Source organism: Juglans microcarpa x Juglans regia, chromosome 1S, assembly GCF_004785595.1.
Source record: "Juglans microcarpa x Juglans regia isolate MS1-56 chromosome 1S, Jm3101_v1.0, whole genome shotgun sequence".
Taxonomy (NCBI): Eukaryota; Viridiplantae; Streptophyta; class Magnoliopsida; order Fagales; family Juglandaceae; genus Juglans; species Juglans microcarpa x Juglans regia.
In genome coordinates, this window is record NC_054595.1 from 13,723,513 (window position 1) to 13,747,623 (window position 24,111).

The 24,111-nt window shown below is 38.6% G+C and overlaps 1 protein-coding gene across 6 annotated transcripts in view; it reads left to right on the top strand.

The window, feature by feature from the left end:
- LOC121246629 overlaps positions 1–18,788 on the top strand; it is a 44,665-nt gene extending 25,877 nt beyond the window's left edge. For 4 of the 6 annotated variants that reach the window (XM_041144834.1, XM_041144835.1, XM_041144839.1 and 1 more), the window contains 10 exons: positions 1,419–1,543; positions 1,617–1,723; positions 1,825–1,867; positions 1,994–2,085; positions 12,321–12,369; positions 12,583–12,653; positions 14,996–15,115; positions 16,402–16,487; positions 18,084–18,129; positions 18,572–18,788. In XM_041144834.1, the coding sequence (XP_041000768.1) occupies positions 1,419–1,543; positions 1,617–1,723; positions 1,825–1,867; positions 1,994–2,085; positions 12,321–12,369; positions 12,583–12,653; positions 14,996–15,115; positions 16,402–16,487; positions 18,084–18,129; positions 18,572–18,604 (772 nt within the window). In that variant the 3' untranslated portion in view covers positions 18,605–18,788. The remainder of the gene's footprint in view (positions 1–1,418; positions 1,544–1,616; positions 1,724–1,824; positions 1,868–1,993; positions 2,086–12,320; positions 12,370–12,582; positions 12,654–14,995; positions 15,116–16,401; positions 16,488–18,083; positions 18,130–18,571) is intronic. The other 2 variants (XM_041144837.1, XM_041144838.1) reach the window with 2 other exon arrangements.
- Positions 18,789–24,111: the final 5,323 nt, after the last annotated feature.

The window sequence follows — 24,111 nt, forward strand, 5'->3', positions numbered from 1 at the left end:
TTGCCCATTCTTGAATTAATAATACTTGTCTACTTATCAAAAAAAAGAATTTTTACCTCTAGTTTGCTCTATATTTGTATTGACTGCTATCATGGGGGAAATATTCCACACGAGGTTTTGCTGCTAATTCACCATATCTTTTTACTTCAACTTTACCACATGTAGAGCGCATAGATTTACAGGAGAAACTAACTTTCATATACAAATGATTGTACAAAGGAAGACAGAGCTCCCTTACAAAATATTCGCTTTGAAGCTTTAATCAATTACGTACCTGAGGCATAAAGTACTGCCACTCAACAGATGTTACTCACTCATACACACTATGGTTGCACTTCCTTGACTGCTTTCTGGACTCAGGCCCGTCCCCTGCCTATTCACTCACTCCCCTGGCAGTTACACAAGTAATTGCCCCAGGCAAGGCGGGTTGTCTGGAGCAGATTGAGGAAACTGCCTCGTCAAACAGTTACCTTGTCCGAGTACCCTGCCACCAGATTTGCTTATCTGGTTATTGCACATAACTTCTGGTAATCGCCTTGTCTGATCCTTGACATGATGCCACTTGGTAAGCAACCATAGTCAAAGCAGTTTTGAATCACAATGTGTCCCAAAAGCTTAAGCTGATGGAATGAGATTCATAGCCTGTCCATGGCTTTCTGCTAGTTGTCTTTTGGTTTTGCATCCAACAGTGCGGGGCTTGGCCCCAACCATGCTACCTTCCTTGATCATATACCTTCTGCCTTGCAGCCTGGCCTTATGGGCACATAATAGCCAGGTATGGCTGTTAGATTGGGGTTGGCCATGGATGCATAGGGCTGTATCTACATTCAGTACACTGACATCTTCGTGCCTCTGCCACAGCTTTCACTGGTAAGCTGTGGGCACTGGTAAGCAGAGCATACAGCATCGCTTCCAATGGTAAGCACTCAGCTCTGCTCCCACAAGCATTCATAGTAACACAATGCACATCAAACCTAACATGTGACTATTCACTACACCACAGCATTCTGGTCCACAGTCTGGCCACCAAACTTTGCTCAAGCCAACCGCAAACATTTACCACTCGCCTAGCCATCATCAGCATTTTGCTCTCAGCATCACTTGCTGCCTTTCACTGAACTGGTGCTCAGAGCATACATGTGGATGCCTCCTTCATGCACCTAAGTTGTGTTGCTGGCAGGGGTGCGGGCTGCCACTGCGTGCGACAATTTTTTATTTCCTGAAAATTCTGCCGGCTACCTGCAAAAGTTCTCTCTTCTATGAATTGGAATCTTTGTCGGCATTACTCTAAAAGATGAACTTGGCTTCTGAGGGAAGTTGATGCATATTCTATCATGAAATAAGTTCCACTAGTTATTCATTTGGATCCTTCTATCTACTACATTTCTTCTTCTTACAAATAAGTCGTATACTTGCAGGGTGATGCCTGGCTCTCTATCTCGTACCTCTGCTGTTGAAAGTGATCTCAAGGTCAATGCAGGAAAAATGACTGATGCCACCTCATTTCAGCATACCACCAAGCATAATGACTCTGATTCTGAAGGTGATTGGTGTTTTGGTCCATGGTAGAATGGGATGGCCATTGATAAAATCTAATTTGACTTGTTTCATTTTAGAGGGCCCTGGCATAGAGGGTTTTCAGATCATTGGTGATGCTATACCAGGAGGCAGGCTTCTTGGATGTGGATATCCTGTACGTGGGAATTCTTTGTGTATTTTTCAGGTAAAACTCCTTGTAAGTCCTTTCCAGCACAATTTTGTGCCTATTATTTATTGTTCATCTTTTATGGGTTAATTATATGTCGACATTGTTTTTGCAATCAGTGGGTTCGTCATCTTCAGGATGGCACCAGACAGTACATTGAAGGTGAGCATTGATATGAACCTGGATTTTTTGAGTGTTTCTGCAGGTTCGATTTCTTAGTGTGGCATAGTTTCATGATAGATGTTCCTATTTGTATTGTGTTTATTTATTTAGTGTCTTCTACTTCAGGTGCCACAAATCCAGAATATGTTGTTACAGCTGATGATGTTGATAAACTGATTGCTGTTGAGTGCATACCAATGGATGACAAAGGCCGTCAGGTTTCTTGTATTTTACACATTCAAACCTTTTTTGTATCTATGTATATGTGTATTTAATAGCTTGTGTCCTTTCTCCTACCGAAAATCCTTGCATGATTCTGTAATCTGATTGCTATGTCCACCTCATCCCCTTTCCTTTTTTGGAAAAAAATGACAATGTTATCATTTTAACTCGGTTATAATACTACAGGAAAAAATTTAACTCTCTCTCTCTCTCATCATACTAGCATTCTCCAGTACCTTCTTGTCATGTATATCTGTTCTAAATCATAGAAAAAGATGGTGCATTCTGAGGATCCAAAAATTTGGTAAAAGTAGTCAGTCTTCTTATCTAGTAATTGTCTTGGATTGGACATGCAGCCTGATGTTCCTTGGGAGTAACAGAACTTCATGTTGTTTTTTTGTTTTGGTAATTTTATTATATCCCTTTATACATGATCTCTGCTTTGTCAGAAATGAAAATTCTATTAATTTAGCATTCAAAAATTAGTTTTTATATTTTTTGCGCATGGCCATTTTGTCCTCCCTATTCTTTCTTCCCTAGAATGGGGTTTTAGAGATGCGGGTTACATAGAAATATTAGAAAAGTGGGAAATGGTGGAGAGATACAGAATCACACACCTAATCCTGAGGGTTTGCTCAAGTGATAATGGTCTTGGTCCTGGGTTCAAAATTTTTTTAGGGGATTCCTCCTCTTGGTGTAGCCTATGATTCACGTGATCCATATGATGTGGCGTGCTACATGGGTCCGGGTTCAACCGGGTAAAAGACATGTTGTGTTTGCATGGTCTAGGGGGTTCCTCATCATAATAATGATATAGAATCACACACTTCTTTTATACTATATTTTGCATTTATACCCTTGCTCAGTATACTGGATAAATAACCCATAAAAGATGAACATTCAAGCTGGAGCATAAGCCATATAAATCCAAATCCAGGTTGGAACAAATAAACTCTTAACTCAGCTATGACACAACGACTTAGTAAACATTTATGCTACTTACTTCCCAGACTCATAGAATTTCATGAAACACAGGCTTAAAGTCAATATGTCACAGAACTTGATTGTCACAAAATAACTTGGGAGGAATTGGAAGTTGGGAGAAAAAAGTGTTTCAACCATGTCAACTCACAAGTTATATTGGATTGAGTTACTATTGCCCTGTTTTCATTTGCTATATTGGATCATGTTACTATTATTTGTCTTATCTCTCAAGAATATTCAATAGTAGATCTTCTATTTGATGAAAGCCTGCCAATCACCATTTGATAAAACATTTGCTATGATGTGTCCTTGTGGCCTACTGACAATATGAAACCAGCACCTCATTTAAGATAACAAAGAATATACATCACAATATGAGATCCTTGGATTATCAAAAGATTAACTAACTTCAGTCACCACATATGAGATATTTGGTCTAGCAATAGCAAGATAAGTCAATTTCTCAATAAGTCGACAATGGCTATTAGGATCTCCAAATTACTCTCTTCACCCTTCAAGAGTTTACATTTTGGTTCTATTGGAGTATCAATAGGTCAAGTGCCACATACTTTCTACGAGATAGGCTAACACCCTTTTTATACTTGCTGATGCCAATCCCAAGAAAATATCTTTGGTGTCAAACCAATCTCAAAGTTTTTTCACCCTTCCAATCCCTGCTTCCCCAGTCATTTTCAGTCATTTCAATATCGTCCACACACAATACCCACAGACTGCAGTGTGTGGGTAAAACACTGAGTTATATGTTTGACTTTGACATCTATGAAGTCCAAACTCTAATAATGCATTACAAAAGTTTCCAAACCATGATCTAGGGTAATCTCGCTCTTTTTTTGGGATAATTGTTCTAGGGGAATCTTTTAAGCTATATACTGCCGTATTTAACTTGTATGTAGTTTCCCAATACCCTACCTGAGTAGCAAACCCAGGTGGTTAGTTCACGTAAAATTTCTCAAGTATTCTCCACATAGAAATACATTCTCAATATGTAGTCAAAATATCTGCAAACGAAGTCAACACTCAGAACATAGGAGATTTTGGCAACCAGAGAAAAAGCCTCCTCATAATCAATGCCATTTGTTTTTGTAAAACCCTTAGCAACCAAATTTTCCTTGGAGCATACTTAGGACTGACCTTATTTTAGGCACCAATTTACGTCAATAGTTAGTTTACTTTGAGGCAGTGGAACAAGATCCTATTTCTCATTATGATGAAGAGCATCCATTTCAATCTCCATAGCTTTTTGTCAACCTAGATCAGATAATGCATTATTTTCTGTCTTTGCTTGCTTATTAAAAAAAAAATAAATCTGTCTTTGGAATAGAGGCTATAAAATGCATAGGGGAAATAAGATGGAGAGATAGGGAATAACAAGAGACAACCTGAATAATGGGATATTGAGTGGACATGAATGTGTACGTTTTACTAGAAAATTGGCAGTTTGAAGTGTTATGTATATAATTTAGGTCTTTCTATATTTAGATTGTATAGCAGAGAATTAAGCTAACTATAAATAGACTTAACGTGTATAGACACTTAACGTGTCACAGAGAAATCAGTAGAAGAAATATCTAGCAAGTTGTAACTCTTTTCTATAAATAATGAAAGAAACCTAATGGAAGAGGTATTCAGACCAATATTGACATGGTATCAGAGCCACTCTGATTTCTATCGCGTTGGTCCTAATCACAGGGTGCGATTTTCTTTCACTATTCTTGGGAGAATTTTTTTATCTCTGATTCAGCAAGTTCTTTCTTGCTCTTAGTGGGTCTCAGCGACTTCTGTGGAGTCAAACCTTGTGGTTTGAGTTTTTGGTGGCTGTTGGACTCTGTCCTTCGGTGCGGGCCACTTCTCTCAGTGGTTTTTCGTGGTGGCTGTGCCTCTTTGTGGCTGTCAACACTCGTTGGGAGTTACAAGTGCTGTTTCTGTGCCAGTCGGCACTTTCTGTGGTGGTTGACAGCATCTGTGGGTGGCTGTGAGGTGGTCGGCAGTTTCCGTGGGTAGCTAAGTGGCCGTCGGCGTCTTGTGTGGTGGTTTGCCGTGATCCTGTTCTGGGCAGTGCAATTTGGTGCTTATTGGCAGTTTCTGGGTAGTTTATGGTGGCTGAAGACGTGCGGGTGTCTCCTTTGGTGAGGATCGAAAGTTTCTGGGCGAGTATTTGCTTTCCTTTGGTTCCTTGTTTCGTGACTTTGGGTTGGGAAATTTTCTGGGTGAAATTTTCTGCTTTCTATATGTGGGAATTTCAGTTGTTTGGGCAGGCCTTTTTTATTTTGGGAGTATACTTATTACCGTGACTTTGGGCCTTTATCAGTTTTGGCTTATTTTGGTCCTAATTTAAGTTAGGCTTGCCGCTTATTTGATTGACTACTTGAGCATATTTCTCTAAGTGCTTTTCATCATGTCTATTGAAGATACTATTGTTCGCTTTACTGGAAAGAATTTTCCTATGTAGGAATTTCAATTTAAGATGTTTTTGAAAGGAAAAGAATTATCAAATCATATTGATAATTCTGCTAAAATTCCCATTGATGAAAAAGAATTTGCTCAATGGGAGGTCAAGGATGCCAAGGTAATCTCTTGGCTATTGGGGACGATTGAGTCTCACCTTGTGACCAATCTTCGATGTTTTACTACGGCTCAGGCTATGTGGGATTATCTTCACCGCATTTACCACCAAGATCATAGTGCTCGGAAGTTCCAATTAGAATTGGAAATTAGTAATTACAATTTACCTATCGCACAATTTTATTCTGGTTTTATTTACATTTGGTGCGAGTATTCTGCCATTGTTCATGCTAAGGTTCCCACTACAGCACTCACGGCTCTTCAAGCAGTTCATGCTGAGAGTCAACGCGATCAGTTTTTAATGAAGCTTCGACCCGAATTTGAGCCCGTTCGAGCTAGTTTGTTGAACCGTAGTCCAGTTCCTTCTTTGGATATTTGTTTGGGAGATTTGTTGCGTGAAGAACAACGGTTATCCACTCAGATGGGTATGACTTCTGAGAAGGTCTTTTCTGAGACTGTGAATGTAGCCTATGCAGAACAAGGGAGAGGGAGGAACAAGTTGCAATGTTTCTATTGCAAGGAATTTGGTCATATCGCTCGCAACTGTTCTAAGAAAGTTTGCAACTACTGCAAGAAAGAGGGTCATCTCATCAAAGATTGTCGAGTACGGCCTCAGAATCGCCAATCCCAAGCTTTTTAGATGCACTCCCAACAGATGATTGCATCTGCTTTTACGGCCTTAGGCCTGCAAGGTATGGGTACTAACTCAACTTCTTGGATTGTTGATTCGGGCGCTTCTAATCATATGACTAGTAATACGACGGGTCTCCATGGTGTTCGTAAGTATAGAGGCACGCAAAATATTCAGATTGCTGATGGCAGTACTCTTCCTATTACTGCTGTTGGTAATTTGGGCTCTTCATTTCGTAATATTTTTGTCTCTCCTGGATTGTCTACCAATTTGATTTCTGTTGGACAATTGATAGATGATAATTGTGATGTTCACTTTTCTCATGGTGGTTGTCTTGTACAGGATCAGGTGTCAGGGATGGTGATCGCGAAGGGGGCCTAAAATAGGATGTTTATTTCCCTTACAATTTTCTATCCTAATGTTGTTTCTCTTGCTTGTACGGCTACTACTTGTCGTCTTGGTAAAAGTAAAACTTTACCTTTTCCCATGCATGGTAGTCGTGCTTCTAACTGTTTGAGATCGTGCATACTGACGTTTGGGGTGTGAGTCCTGTTATTTCTCATTGTCAGTATCGTTATTTTGTGACGTTTATCGATGATTATAGTCGATTCACCTGGATATATTTTCTCCGTTCTAAAGCTAACGTGTTTTCTGTCTTTCAAAAATTTGTTGCGCTTGTTGAGACACAGTTCAGTACTTGTATCAAAACTTTACGCTCTGACTCAGGGGGGAGTACATGTCTCATTCTTTTCAAACTTTTCTTCAGCAAAAGGGGATCATTTCCCAGTATTCTTGTCCTTATACTCCTCAACAAAATGGAGTCGCCGAGTGTAAGAATCGTCATCTCTTAGACGTCATCCGTACTTTGTTGATTGACTCTTCTGTACCTTCTAAGTTCTGGGTAGAAGCTTTATCTACTGCTGTCTATTTGATCAATCGTTTGCCTACTGCTACTCTAGATTATGATTCTCCATATTTTCAACTATTTGGCATATCTCCTGAGTATCAATCATTTCATACCTTTGGGTGTGTTTGTTTTGTTCATCTGCCACCTATTGAGTGTCACAAGCTTGTTGCACAGTCTGTCACATGTGCCTTTATGGGATATAGTCCTACTCAGAAAGGATTTGTTTGTTGTGATGCTCATGCAAATAAATCCCGAATCTCACGGAATGTGATTTTCTTTGAAAATCAATATTTCTTTCAGTCAGGTTATTTCTGATCCTCCTATTACTCTTCTTCCCGCTTTTGATAATATGTCTTCTTCTATTAAGTGTTTTCAACTAGGTATGGTGCATCCTCGACGTCTTCCCCCTTCTTCAATGCCCCTTCCAGACACTGATCCATCATCTGATTCTGCGGTTCCTATACCTTGGCACTCCACCTGGGTTACACATCTACCGGATAGGTATGGTTTTCCTCACATCTCGCTTACTGCCACTCTCGACACTATTTCTGTTCCTCACTCTTATACCTAGGCATCCACCCAAGCGTGTTGGCTGCAGGCTATGCAAGAGGAAATCCAAGCTCTTCAAGACAATCACACTTGGGACCTTGTAATTTGTCCCTCTGATGTCAAACCTATTGGTTGTAAATGGGTGTACTCAGTCAAGTTTCGAGCTGATGGCTCACTGGACAGATATAAGGCCCGTCTCGTGGTTCTTGGGAACAGACAGGAGTATGGTATTGATTATGAAGAGACATTTGCACCTGTTGCCAAAATGGCTACTGTACGGACTATCTTGGCACTTGCTGCATCGCAAGGGTGGTCTCTCCGGTAGATGGATGTGGAGAATGCTTTTCTACGTGGGGATTTGAAGGAAGAAATCTATATGTCCCCACCTCCTGGCATGTTTGCTACACCTTCCTCAGAGGTTTGTCAGCTACGTCGATCCTTGTATGGACTGAAACAGGCTCCGCGTGCATGGTTTGACAAATTTTGCTCTAACCTTTTTGCTTTTCATTTTACTCAAAGTCAGTTTGATTCCTCTCTTTTTCTTCGCAAGACTTCTGCAGGAATCATATTGCTTCTCGTATATGTCGATGACATTGTGATTACTGGCTCAGATACTGAGTTAATTAAGCAATTACAACAGCATCTCAATGCCTCCTTTCACATGAAAGATCTTGGTCCCCCTGTAGTACTATCTTGGCCTTGAGGTGCAGCTGGTACGTTGTTACACCAGCACAAATACACACAGGACGTTATTTCATTGGGTGGTCTCCAATCGGGTAACTCTGTTTTTACTTCATTGGAGGTAAATCTTAAGCTTCGTCAGGAAGAAGGAGAGCTTCTATCAGATCCATCCTTGTATTGGCAGCTTGTTGGGAGTTTGAACTACTTGACGATTACTCGTCTTGACATTTCTTTTGTTGTGTAGCAAGTCAGTCAATTTATGCAGGCTCCCCGACATCTTCATTTAGCCGCTGTCCACTGCATTCTCCGATATCTAAAGGGCACTTCTACACGGGGGTTGTTCTTTCATAAAGAATCTTCCTTACAGTTGGTGGGGTATAGTGATGCTGATTGGGCCGGATATGCATATACTTGTCGCTCCGTTACTGGCTGGTGCATGTTCTTAGGTAATGCACTCATTTCTTGGAAGAGTAGGAAGCAAGATAGAGTTTCCAAGTACTCTACTGAGTTTGAGTATTGTGCTATGTCTTCCGCATGCTTTGAGATAACATGGCTTCGTGGGTTATTAGGTGAACTTGGTTTTCCTCAAATGCATCCCACTCCTCTTCATGCTGATAATACCAGTGCTATTCAGATCGTCGCTAATCCTGTCTTCCATGAGCGTACGAAACATATTGAAGTCGATTGTCATTCCATACGTGAATCCTTTGACAAACATGTGATTACTCTCCCTCACATTTCCACTGAATGTCAAACTGCAGACATATTCACTAAAGCTCTTTCTCGGCATCGGCATCAGTTTTTGGTTGACAAATTGATGCTTTATGATCCACTAGCATCAATTTGAGGGGGGATGTTATGTATATAATTTAGGTCTTTCTATATTTAGATTGTATAACAGAGAATTAGGCTAACTATAAATAGACTTAATGTGTATAGACACTTAACGTGTCACAGAGAAATCAGTAGAAGAAATATCTAGCAAGTTGTAACTCTTTTCTATAAATAATGAAAGAAACCTAATAGAAGAGGTATTCAGACCAATATTGACATGAAGTACTAGGTGATCCTAGGCTTGAAAACCAAGGCAAAGATGGTGGAGGCATGAAAGCTAGCGGCCTCGAGTGACATGACTAAACCTAAGAGGGAATTGTAGAAGGTGGTCACATGGTTATATGGAAAGAGTGAGACTAGTTAGTAGAATGAATAATGACGATGGTATCAGATGCCGCTCACAAGAGAATAGGCATCCGAAAATAGGTTGTAGACTCAAAAAGGTGATATCAACTCTGTTGAAGAATGGGATTGTAATAACATTCTCCTTTGAGTCCAAGAATAGCCAAGAAAGACAATTCTAGTAGCAATGGATCAAGTTTATCAAAACCGTAATCAAGGTTGTGAACATAACAAATGCAACAAAAGATATTTGGCGGATAGAAAAGGAAGGAGAGATAGAAAATAAGACCAAGTGAGAAGAGGCATTCAGTTAATAAGGTGACAAGTAGGTAGGATCATGTCGCCCCAAAACCATTTGGGAAGATGCATGTGAATTAAAAGAGCTTGAGTCACATTAAATAAATGACAATTGTGTGTCCAGCCATTGTTTTGTTGTGGGGTTGAGTATCTGTGATTTGATGGACACGCCCTTTATTACCTACTTGGCAAATGAGGTAGACTCATATTTTTGGCATTGTTCGAACTTAAATCCTTTGCATCTAAATTGGGTTTGAATTTTCTTACCAGGAAAATGGAATATGGAAAAAAAGCTCAGATGATGTCTTATAAGAGACAACTATTACAGAATGATCATTGAAAAAGTTATAAATAATGAAATTTATTTGCTCCAATAGTGATTGACCCCATACGTTTAGATGAATCATTTCAAAAGGGCTCAAAGCACGACTATCTGCTGGAGTTAATAGAAGACATAAGATGATGTTTAACAAATTGACATGCTTCACAAAGTATAGAGGACACATTTCCTAGATTCAACATCTGGTATATCAAATGCTTCAATATCCAGGAAACAAGATGGCCAAGACACAATGTCACTAAAAGGGCAATGATGATAAAGATGTGTGAGCTTGAAGGTCACGGGCTTGAAATCAGGATAATACATGCCACCAACTAGATGGTCATGGGCTTGAAGTCAAGTACCCTTATATCGATATTAATTGTATTGAGTTCCTAAAAGACACGTAAAGAGGGATATTAGAAGAGTTTATTCGGGTTATTATGATTTTTTGGTAAACAAATTTTGTTATAAGGGTACTTTGGTCATTTGGTTGGTTTTTTCAATCTATATACCAAAGGTGTGAGATAGGCCACATAAAAATCTTCTGGCTCTTTCTCTTTATGGTTTTCCATTCAAAATCTACAATATGTTATCAGAGCTTAGGGTTTAGGGTTTCACCCTTCTCTAATCTTCTTGTTTGATCTTTCTTCCTATGCTTTTTTATTATTTTTCCTCTCTCTCCCACTTTTTTTTCTTGATTGTGGAGTACCAGAGTCGGGCTTCTCAATGTCATCCTTGATGTGATACGTTCGTCATCTCTGCCTTCAATTCCGTCATCATTGGTGGTGTTGTCGTCAACAGCAAAACCAAAACTTTGGCCTCCTTTTTTAAGCATTACTTAATTTTGGGTGTTTACTTGTGCTTATATGAGCTTTCTGTGGTTGTGGGTGTTCTTTTTGATAGTCAAACTGCTTTACATATTGCATCTAACCCAGTTTTTCATGGAAGGGCTAAGCATATGGAAGTTTTTCGTCATTTTGTTTGAGATAAGATACACTTAGTGGAGATATATATCTATGCCATTCGTGAAGCTTGGAGACTAGTTAGCTGATATGTTTACAAAATGTTTTTATTATGATCATTTAGAGTTCATTTGTTCCAAGCTAGATTTAAATGTTATATAAGCTCCAACTTGAGAGGAGTGTTTAAAGAGTTTGTTAGGATTAGAAGGATTTGTTAGTACGTGTGAAGAGACTATATAAGATTTTCTAACCTCCATTTTCTCTCTTTGTTTTCCATGCAAACTCTGCAGCAAGGGGTAAAAATTCACCGATCATTGTAGGGTTTTAAAAATTTACAGATAAAAAAACAAAGAAAATGATAAAGGTACAACTATTTTACAACTCTTTCAAATGGAGGGTATTTATTTAAAATTGAATTTTTTTATAATAAAGTGGCACAATTATATTGATTGGTTGTAAAATAGCTGTAGAAGAGTATAGATGTATCATTTTTCAAAAAACAAAATAAATGAAAAGCTGGGAAAATATAAAACAAGTGAAAGGACATGGACCCGCTGAGTTTGGTAAATCCCATGACTGTAATTTTAGAAAGGGGATCATTGGTAAGGAAACACTTCTTAGAGTTCGTATAGAATGTAACTAGGCAAGGTATTAGACAAACCAATCATATGTTCATTGGCTTCTGAAATGATAATCCATAGATTTTGGGCAGTTGAGATAAGGCATGCAGAATTGGAGGTGGCCTGTGTGTAAGTTAAAAACTGAGCATATTATCCCTTGCTATGGTGCTCGGATCTGAATTTTGAGGAGGGCCAGAGCTACAATATGGGGAGGCGTTATCCTGAGGACCTGATAGATAGCTTATGCATACCAACCACACTTGCCCTTGTTTTAGTGATGTAAAGGAAGGAAATGAAGAAGAAAAAAAAGTTTGAGGTGTGAAAAACAGTCTAATAACATTGCTCTGATACCAGGCAGATCGATTTTAGGTCTTAGAGATGGGGTTGAGAGAGAAGAAATCAAAAGCTGAATGTAGTGGGTAGATGCAAAATCACACACTATCACTAGTGTAATATTTTACCAGCATAGTTAATATAATGCTACCCTCTAACATCTTCAAATTTGTTTACTGTTATCAGGGGGATCTGGTGAAGCTTTTTGCAAATGATCAGAACAAAATAAAATGTGGTAAGTGTATTGCACTAAATTGGGAATAGTTTCACTAAGAGATCATTCAAACAAAGATCCTTGAACTAAGAATTTCGAGACTTCATGCAACAGAGCAGTTATATCTTCTTGTTCATATTTCTTCGTTATATGCTCTTGAACAACCCCATCCCTCTTGTCCCTGCCAAAAGCAAAATTATATTATTTGCAGATTTCTGATGAGCAACATTTTAGACCCAGAAATGCAGTCGGAGATTGACACACATATTGCTAGAGGACAAGCAGCGTTTAGTGTTCTATTGCTGGTAGGTCTGCTTCAGGTTTAACAGTTATTTTTAGAAGAATGCTATGCATCAGCCACTATTCACTCCCACACCCCACACTTATAGGGTGTGGGGTGGGGTAGTGAATAGTGGCTGATGAGAAGAATTTTTCTATTTTTTATGGATGATTATATTTTATATATTGCCATGTTATTTTTTCTGGGTATAACATTGTAGTAATCTCCTAACTTAATTTAAGTACTACTACAATGGTCCTTAGGAGGATATAATGATTTGGAGATAGATTTGAAGACATTTAGGAGGAAACTCCAAAATTGGTACATATGATCATAATTTTCTACCCTAGGTTTAGATTCAATATGTTTGGTGTTCAACTCTCTGTATCTTGCATCACTTATTAGTCAAGACTTGTGTTCTAGGTTGAAGTTTTACTGGAATTGCAACATTAAAACAAAGGTCCAAGTTCCTTACTTCCTTTTAGTCTGATACATGTGGGTTATATGAGTTAATATTGTCACTTTTAACCAAAATAAAACAAATTTATGATGACTGTTGAGTGTTTGATTTAATGCTAGACCAAACATGATTTTTCTTTAAAAGAATATTTATTTTTGTATTTTTAAAACTTCTGACATATTTGATTTGATTTTGAATAGATGGTGACTAGTTTAACCAAGTTAGTGCTAAGTTACCTACAATGGCAACCACTATTATGATTATTATTGTTTTTTTACTCGGGTCCCATCCTTGTACTTCCATTCTTGGGGCATACTTTTGCTTATTAGGTCTGCAATCTATTTGGCAAGTCCTTGCAAATTTTTTTTTCTTTGGAAGTCTTTGCTTTCACTTGCAACAGTTATACTATTTATGAATTGCTCGAGTAAGAGCTCTTTATATATATAACCCACCCATGGTAGCCCAAGTGATAAGGGCAAACTTGCGTGCATGAGCCCAATGTCACAGGTTCAATTCTCCCTGGGATCAAACTGCTATTTAAGTGGGAAGCCATAGCGGTGGGTTGTTGTGCTAGTCTCCCCGGGGGTTTAGGCTCCATGGGTGAGTCCTAAGGGCTCAGCCGTGGGGTGGTTTCCCCGTCATCAAAAAAATAAAAAATAAAAAAGCAAAAAAGAAGAAGAGCTCTTTATAAACGGCTGTTTGATTATTGATTTCCTCTTACTTCTTTATCTCGTTTTGAATAATTAAAGAATTTTAAACTGTGAATAATCAAATAATTTTTTGCAGCAAAATATTTTTTTCTTGGTCAATCAAGAATTTGAAAGTCTTATAAACGTATTCTGTTTACCTACAAGATTTTTGGACGAATGCGTTAGAGGGCATTATTGTAATAAGTACAACTCATGAGGGTATATTCGTCAATTGCTTGTTTAGTATATATATAGTGGATTAGTGATGAATAAACACAAGTTTAAACAACTTGTTTTTCCCTCTTGTTTGTGTTCTCTCTAACTTTTACAACAGAACGGATTCAGGATAAGATTGGATTCCGTTCATGGGTATTGTATTGAAAAAATTAGAAGTTCGAAACAATTGAAACTCTTAGTTATTTGAAGCTTTGTGCTTTATATATTCTCTTCCCTAAGTTGCATTTTATAGTTTAAGGTATTTTTTAGGCAAAATGTTGCACACCAAGTCTTAGAATAGTAGCAAAATATTGGAAAATAACACCGTATGTTTTTTGGGAGTTTATCATCTGGGAGTTTATCATCCTGCTCATGGTATGGAACTTCTGGGGGTTGTACACACTTCGTTGAGATTGTTGGGGGCTAAACCTTTTAATGTTTATTCATGTCAATGAACCTCTTCTATACATGAGGCTATCTCTCTCTCATTGTTCTGGGAATATTCATGATGATTTTCAAGCAACCTGAAATTTTTTCACTTGTATTTGCAGTAAGATACGTGAAAATTATGGGGGTTGTACATGTTTCTTAGGGATTGCAGGCAACCCCTATCTCTACCTCATCCTTCAGGGAAAATTCATGATACTTTTATAGAATGAAAATGTTGTTTGTGAGGGGGGAAGGAGAATATCTTACTGCATAAATATTTAAGGGAAAAATAACGTGCTCTGAGATTATTTTCAATGATCAACACATGGCTGAACGGAGTGGGTTTCCATCCTTCTGGGTGCCAACTTCCAAGCCCCTGACTACATTCTTTCTAGGCTTTTTAATGCCTTCATTTTGGCTAGGAGCGAATATCTGTAATGCCAAATTGGTCATAATGATAAATGGTTCCATTTTCAGCCATCAACTTCTGTGCAACAAGATTACAGTCTTAAAATTGTGTTCCTATTTATGGCCTTACATATCACGTGACACTTTTTGAATCATATTTTGTAGATGGATACTTCTGAGAATTGGGAACCAACAACTCTATCATTGAGACGATCAAGCTATCAAATTAAGATCAATAGCACAGAAGCTGTGGTGATTGCAGAGAAGTTTTCGAAGGATCTGTCGGTATGTTCTTTACTTTATTAATATGTCCTCATTACATTTTAGTTGCTGTCATTGTTTGGTAAAAGGTATATTTGAGCATGCCGTAATGGCAGTATGTAATATTAAATCCATTTCACAACGTCCAATTTTATCAAGTGCGGTTCTGAAAGATTCTTTTGAAGCCAGTATTATAGTTTTCCTTTTGGGTAAATTTAGTATTTAAGCTGTGTTGAACTTCAAAATTTCATATCATTTTCACTTTTATAAATCATTACAATAATATTATTGTATGCTGCGAATAAAATCTGCTAGGACCTGCAGTTAGTTAATAATGCTATGGGGCTTTGAGAAGTGGCAAGAAGCAGGGGAAAGAACCAATGAGATAGAATGAAAGAAGGAAGAAGAAGAATCAAGAGAAAAAGGAGTCTGCCTTAATGTACTAAACTAAAATCACGTCTTTTGTTATAAAACCTGAACTGGGTTGCATTGGGTTGGGTTTAATGATCTGGAGAGGGCATATTACATAGAATGCATATAATTAATCAATCGGTTGGGTCTGAACCAAGTCACCTGGACCAACGACCAAATCGATATCTTCAGTTATTAACATTATGGCCGCTGTAACCGATCAATTCCTATAAGGAACTGACCAATTCCAGCCAGTTCCGGCCACTTCTAGCTGTTCTCGTCGGTTCCGGTTTCATTTGTATACTCCCAAGAAACCTGAAAAAGGCTTCTAATTATAAATCAAAATGAGTAATTTAATTAAATATAATATCTTTCATTTAATTTTTTATGACGGGGGAACCACTCCTGGGCAGAGCCCTTAGGACTCACCCATGGAACCTAAATCCCCGGGGAGACTAGCACAACAACCCACCACCATGGCCTCCCACTTAAATCGCAGTTGGATCCTAGGGGGTATTGAACCGGTGACGTGGGGCTCATGCACACAAGTTCGCCCTTACACACTTGGGCTACCCACGGGTGGGTTCTTTCATTTAATTATTTAACTTAAAACATATATTTTGTAATTTTAATTTAGTAATAACACAAATTGAAAGTGGTTGACTTGATTTTTCATGAGTAGTTATCATTCAATAATAATATATTTTTTTATCTGTCATTCAGTAATAATACAATGATATAGTTAATGACGTGGCTGAATGAAGCTCCATGCTGAGAGAATTATATATATACACACGCACACGCGCGCACACACACACACAGACGTTTTAAAATTATTTGAGGAGTTGTTTCTTTATTGGCTAGAAGACACTGCAATCACTTCCTATTTATTTTTGCAGATAAAAATTCCTAGTGGGCTTTCAACTCAATTTGTTTTGACATGTTCTGATGGATCTTCCCGTCCTTTTAGTACATACAGTGTTCGGTAATTCGTCAATTTTAAGCTTGGAATTGTTTTTTCATTCATATTTATGTCCATATATTTTCTATCTCGAAATATATTTGTTCATTTATGGAGCATATTTCATGAGGCTAACTAATCACATGCCTCTATTCATGTCATTAGTTCCAATGCTACAAAAATCCAAGTATTGGCACGATCAATTTGCCTCTATTTTAGTACAGTGAAGTCATCAGCATTGGCATGATCAATTTGCTGAATAAAAAAACGGATTTTATAAAAAAATGGTAAACTTTCCCCATAAATTACTGATGTGCTTTAACTTGACATTCTCATAAGGTAGTAGAGTTGAACAAATGTACATCCAAAACTTAATTGAAGCAAAGGTTTTGTATTTGATATGGTTACTCAACCTAACTATCAAAATGTGCTAACATATTGAGAAATGTGTCACATGTTACAGCCGTTTATTTCCCTTAAACAAGAAAGTATTTATAATATAAAGGATAACAGCATTTACTGAAAGAATTCATATTAATTGGGTTTCACTTCTTTACAAGGAAGCACAGGCAGTTATCAGAAGCAAGCTTCCCTTGCTCTTATTGTACATCATATCTTTGTGATTTTAAACTTAGATGCTTGTGTAAAAGGATCTTCTATTTTGTTATATGTGGGGACCATCGTTGATAATTTTCCATTTTGAAAAGATTGCAGCATGATTGCATGAATAAGACTTAAAAGAGCGCTTGTCTAAAATGGAAATTTTTCCAAATAAATTTTCTTTGCAATTTCTTTATTCCTCGTTGTCTATAACAAGGACGTTATATATGCGATACCTCATATTGAGTTATAAGGATAGATGATGTATGGGATCCCGTATTGCTTGAATGAAAAATTCTTGCTATTTGTAACGCCTCGAGGGAGCAGTCCAGAATGATACAATTGGAGCCCTTAAATGATAAAGGTAGGTGGTGTATGGGATCTCACATTACTTGGGAATGAAAAGTTCTTTCTCTTTATAATGGTTCCAATAGGGCTCCAATTATATCATTGACTAGTCCTTTTGGAGTATAGCCTCGAGGGAGCAGTCCAGAATGATACAATTGGAGCCCTTAAATGATAAAGGTAGGTGGTGTATGGGATCTCACATTACTTTGGAATGAAAAGTTCTTTCTCTTTATAATGGTTCCAATAGGGCTCCAATTATATCATTGACTAGTCCTTTTGGAGTATAGGCTCAAACCTGCCTTGGGTCATGGTTCCAATAGGGCTTTAATTATATCATTGACTAGTCCTTTTGGAGTATAGACTCAAACCTGCCTTGGGTCATGGTTCCAATAGGGCTTTAATTATATCATTGACTAGTTTTTTAGAGTATAGGCCCACATGTGGCTTGAGCATCTAAATAGCAAGAATTTCTCCTTCCCAAGTAATGTGGGATCCCATACACCACCTCCCTTTATTACTACTGAATATGAGGTATCGCAATATATCTTCTTTGCATGTCCTATTAATGACTCCCCAGTTCCTAACCTCTTGTTAAAGATCCTTATGCCTTTGATAAGTTGTATTTTTAATTGTAATGATGTCTATTGTGATGCCATTCTATTTATTTTGTAGAATGCGTGATACTCTTGTATTGACCATGAGAATGTTCCAGAGCAAGGTATTGTTTCAGGTTTAAATCTAAATAAATCTATGTGCTAAGATTTGTTAGACATTTCTGTGGGTGTAATTTAATTATTTTGAAGTAATTGATGCTTGCTTTATTATCCTTGTTGGATAGAACTACCATGCATAAATGTTATTGCTCATCAGTTTTTTTGCAGATGAATAGTAATTTCTTAATTCCATGATCTCCACAGCTCTGATTATAGAAAAAGAATAATTTTAAAAGGAAATCATACTGATAGTGCTTGTTTTACAGTTTTATAAACTTCATGCATGTAGATGAATACAATTAAAAGCATAGATGTGATTTTGTTTGTCACGTATGGATTAGAAAATAATATTGCTTCCATATTCATTGCATTGACACGATTTGCTTTTATATGATTAACCATCAGTATCTCTGTCCTCAATATTTGAAACGTTTCTATTTTGAGCAGGCACTGGATGAAAAAAAGAAAGGAAGAGCCTAGAATCATGTGTTCCAAGTACATTGTTCATAGGAATTGTTTAAATTGATGAAAAGAAGAAACAATAAATCCAAATAATGTGTCATGACAAAAGAATGTCTTAGAGTTTTCTTATTTCCATTGTACTCTAGATTCGGATTGAACTAAAAGTTAAATTATGAAGCAATGTAGCAGTTAGCTTTCCGTATGGATAAACTTTGTATCAGTTAATTCTCTCCAGATAATTTGTATTGATGGTTTGAATTGCAATCTTTTGTTTTTATTTTGCTCTTTTTTTGGTATGAGACTATATCAATAGCTACTTCCACATGATACTATGGGGAAGGTGGGGAGGGGGGAGGGATACTGCCAAGGTTCTTTGGTTGCTTCTTAGGCTGCAAAGCAATTAAGACAGTTCTGGCTTTAGCTTTTCCCTAGTCATTTGTTGTTGATTCCAAATAAGAAACCTGAAAGTTAGCCTGCTCGTCGAACAGTTCGAATAGGCTTACAATGTATTTGTAAGGACAGGCGTCTTGCGAGACCATATGACATCAATTATGCATTCCTTTATCAGGTGATGTTTTCGGAGCCCTATTGTCATTTGGTATTAGAGATCTTGCCCAAACTCTAGAACTTAAGGGTCTGATTGGCAACATAACTGTTCTTTTAAGTATTCTCAGATATTTAATTTCCAAACATTACTCACACAAAACACTTTTCAATTTCAAATCTTCAACTTTTTCATTTAATATTACATAATCATGACAATTTTTCCCAACTCCCAAACAAAATACAAAAAATAATTTTACTTTTTCGAATTTTGAAAAAAAAATTATATTCAAAATTTTTTTCAACTTCATAATATTTATATTCAATTTTTTTTCTTTCATTTTTTTAAATTCAAGAGGACATCTTAAATCAAATCATTTGATTATTATTAACGGATATTACAAGATCTCAATTAATAATCCTGAAACACTTCTGGAATTTGGTGTATGTGATTGTGGGTGCACGTAAAACTCTACAAGCAAGCCTATGAAATTTTAATATGCGAGAGCATAGAATCTCTACCAAAGGTGAGATCTTAACCTATTGAAGCGGCAGCTCTGCTTTGGCATGTTGAAATTTTATGGGCTTGCTTTCAGTGTTTTACACGCACCCTCACACCAAATTACCTGGGGAAACGGAGCTTGTTATTGCTTGATATTTTTCTCAAGAAATTTTGATGTTACCTATCATCATCAGTGAAAAGATGGCGGAACTAGTTATACAAGAAAATATTTATTTATTTGAGTTTTGGTTAACCTCGTGAATAGGAGCTTCTAATGTATCCCATAAGGACCTAAATCTAATGATGTATCATGTTGACGTCAATTTCGGTGCACCCACTAACCTGCTTTATACCTGTAAACAGACTAGCCCCTTAGTAACTAGAAGAAAGCCTCCGATGTCCAAGTTAGTTCTTTTATGGGAAAATATATAGAAAAAGGAAAAGGAAATACTTAGATAGATGATCTTGCCTTTCGACGTACCTCCCTTTGGTTATATATTGTTCAAAGTGTAGTTGCTGCCTTTCCTTTCCCTAGGTGATTTGACGTTTGTCCATGCCCTGACGGGGACATCACTGCATTTATTGTGGTGTCCTCTTCTAGATCCTATTGTGTTCAGCGTCTAACACATGCATATGTTCCTTAAGGGGGCATTTCAATGCATTTAATGCGGTAACCCTCACTACACCGCGCCAAGGAGGGGTGGGTGATTCCGACTTGCCCTGTGCTTAACTGAACCCGTAGTAGTTCCTACTAGTGCAAGTCTCCTCGTCTACACCTCCCTGGTTTTTCTTAGTGCAATTTTGTTGGGCCATTCTTCATACGGGGTGTTGGGGTCTTGTTGTTGGGCTTATGGGCCTTCAGCCCACTTGGCGTTGCCCATTTTACCTTAACAGTTACACTGCAAATTCTTGCCACACATGTATTGGCAAGAATTTAAATTGTTCAAGCCTTGTTGCCTTGATTACCCATTGTGCTACTTGCATTACATTAGTAGGTGGCACGCTAGCTTTTCCTTACAATGGCCATTGTGCCACACTAATTCCTCCCAAACATCGTTTCATGTTAGCAAGACTAGCTTGGGTATATCTTTCATAGGTGGCACATGGCACCTCGCCTTTTGCTCTACGTCGACTATCATTTTGCCAACCTTTTTCTAGTAACTGTGGTGTTTCCCCTTCTCCCCCTGCACCATTTTCTTTCTTACTCTTCATGTTTCCATGCCTCCCAAAAGGTTAGCAAGATCCTCTCAGGTGGGAGGTTCCTTGCCCAATGCCTCCAATGAGGGTCCTTCACTGCTGGAGGTTTTTGAAGGTAGTAAGCGCCCTGCCTCCACTGCTCGGGCAGATCCCGACTCCGCGAGGGACCGTTACAGAATCCCTGACTGGGTGGAGTTGACCTTGCCCAGACCCTCTGATATGATTACGAATCGGCAAAGGTTGCCGAACGAGTTGGGTTGTACATAGGTATGTTTCTCATCGAGCTCCATCTCCCATTTTTTTGGCAAGTTCACAACATCCTTGACTTCCTCAGGGTGGCACAGGCCTAGGCCCTTCCCAATGCTTGACGGATCATGTTATCCTGCAGTTTGTTTGGCGGTGAGTCCTGGAGGCTACTGAAGGGAACCAATGCAGCTTCCATTCATGACTCGATTTCAAGATCGCCGAATTGGAGCCATGTTTCTCCCATGTGGAGAATTGGGACAAGAAATTCTTCTTTGTTTCTGGAATTGGTTTGGAGTTTCTAGAACTGGTTGGGAGTTTTCTCCCAGAAAGGTTAATTGTGACATCTCTAGACTCCGCTTGGGATCAGACAGACTCTGAAGTGTCAAGACATGCAACACAGGGTTACTTGTGCCCGTTCACGACATATAAAGATACAATGCACCTAGCATGCATTTAGTAATATGCAATATTTGCAGCAGATAAATTTTTTTCTTTGAGCAATACTATGTACTAGATACGTTATATCTCAAACATAAAGCAAATTTAAAAAAACTGAAGATAATAGATGTTCAAGTTATAGCATAAGTCTAAAAGATCTGTAACCATAAGAGTACTGGAGACAGCTTCCTAAGTACAAGAAAAAAGTAAGGTAACTGTCTAGTCGACCGCCTCCAGTTGAACGTCTGCCACATCTTCTGATCCTGGCACATGGCCTACCATTTCGGAGGGAATGGTAATTAGGACTACCACGGTAAGATTTGATTACAAATCTTACTAAGTTAACAAATAACTTAAACTGATAGTTTAAAGATGCATGCATGACAAATGAAATGACTACATGGGCGCGAGGTGGCAAGCTCCTTTTCTTCTTGGCTGAAACCTTCCATTTCCCTTCTGATCATTGTTTTTCTTGAGAAGACCAAAATACTCTAGATATGTGGCATGCTCATGCCCTAAACCAAACCCTAAAGTCCTTTTTTGCACCTTCCTTGTGTGTCTACGTTCTATGAATCTTTAGAGCATACAAGTCTTTTCACAAAAACCCTAAACCATATCCTAGGGTTGGGCATGTGCATGCTTGCCATGTGGCAAGTGGCGTGTGTGTGTGTTTGTGTCCCTTTGTCGTCCCTTTCTCTTCCTCTCTTCCGACAAGGATTCTTCTAGAATCTTGATGAGTGTGTGCGCCCCTTTCCCATGCAAACCCTTCATCTTCCTCTTCATCACCTTCTTCTAGAAAGCCCTAATTCCTAGTGTATGCATGACACTTGGCTAAGTGTTGGTTGGTTTCCCTTAGGTAGGCGTGAAGCCCCCTTGGCTAAAATCCTAAGGCCTCTTGGGAACTTGTGTGTGTGACTCCTGGCATTTCCCATGCGTCTCTTCCCCTTCTCCCACTTTTGAGTCTAGGTTCATTGCACCTAAGGAATGAACTTGCATGTGTGCCAAGTGGCATGTGAGTGGGTGAGTGGGGCGTGTGCCCTAGGTGTGCCGACCCTTCCATTATCCTCTCTTCCTTTGGCTTCTCTAAAAGTCCTCATGCATGGTTGCCAAGTGGCAACGAGGTGCTTACCAGGAATGTCTCTTCCCTAAGTTTCAAATGATGGGATTCCTAGGGAAAGAGCAAAACAACCCTTCCTCTTCCAAGTTCATTGCCCTAAACCCTAGTTAGGGTTTTGCCTAATTCCCTCATTGCCCCTCCTTGGCCAATTAGCACCTAACCCTTTAAGCCTCTATTAGGCTTGGATGCCTAGGCTATTAGGCCCAACTGATTCCTTCAAGACTCTAGCTAGTCAAACATTGGGCCAAAAATTCTAATTAAACTAAAATTAAAATAAAATAACAAGTGAAGGTTTTTGGCAAAAAAATCGGGTCGTCACATCCTCCCCCCTTAAGATAATATTTCATCCTCGAAATCGGTACAATAACCATCAACGAAGAACAACTTGCTATAAGAATAAGGGTGCCAATTTTACTCGAAACTTTACCTCTCTTACTGGCTGCCATGGAATCCTGAGATGATGAGGGGGATAGTAGTTCATCCCCCTTCTCTGTTACTGAGTTCTGTGACATGTAAAATATCGTGTCCAAATCATAATCGTAATACATATTCACTCTCATCTTGTTTAGCTTATGTTCTATTGCAAGTTTAGTATCTTCAATGAGTGACTTGAAGAAGAGATGTCAAATGACTCTTTGGTATCCCCCTTTTTTGGGCGCTGGCCCCTTAAAGCCCCTCTTAAATAGTCCCTCGTTTTCCCACACCAGCCCCTCCTCTCATCATCATTTCTGACATAGGAGAAAACAAAACCTAGGTGCATGGGCGCCAAGTAGTACCATGCTTATTTGGCCAAAACCCTCCCTTTCTTCCCTCATGATTGCCTAAATTTCGGAAACATCAAGACCCTTATGTATGAAGGACAAATGGCACAACTTGTTGCTAAGACCGAAGGCCCAAAATGCCCTTGGCGTGTTCCTTGAAGAGACTAGGTTCAATGAACCTTCAAGGGTGGTTTGGTCCTTTAGCAGAAACCATAATGAGTGGCTTAGGGGTTTGGGACGTGTGCCTGGCTGCCATGTGACAATGGTGTGCATGTGGGTCTTACCCTAGCCGACCCTCTCTCTCTTCCTCTTGTCTTCACTTCCCACTAAGATTATTCTAGAATCCTCAAAAGTCGTGTGTGCCATTTCCCAAAACCCTTTCTTCCTTTTCCTCATGATTACACCATTCTAGAGACTCTCATGCTTCATGCATGCGTGACAAGTGGCAAAAGTAGTGGTTGGCCTTTGTGGTTAGGCTTGTAGATCCCTAGGCCGGACCCTAAAGTCTCTTTGAGACTTGTGCTTCAGATTTTGAAGCTTCCCTATGTGCCTCTTCCCATTCCTCATCATTGCATATATTCTAGGAACTCACCAAAATTATATGGGTGGGCGTGTGACACTTAGGCTGTGTTTAGATGTTGAATTGAGCTGAACTGAGTTGAGTTTTTTATGAATAGTAGTGAGTTGAGTAGGTGGAGTAAGTTATGTGGGGTCTATCTAA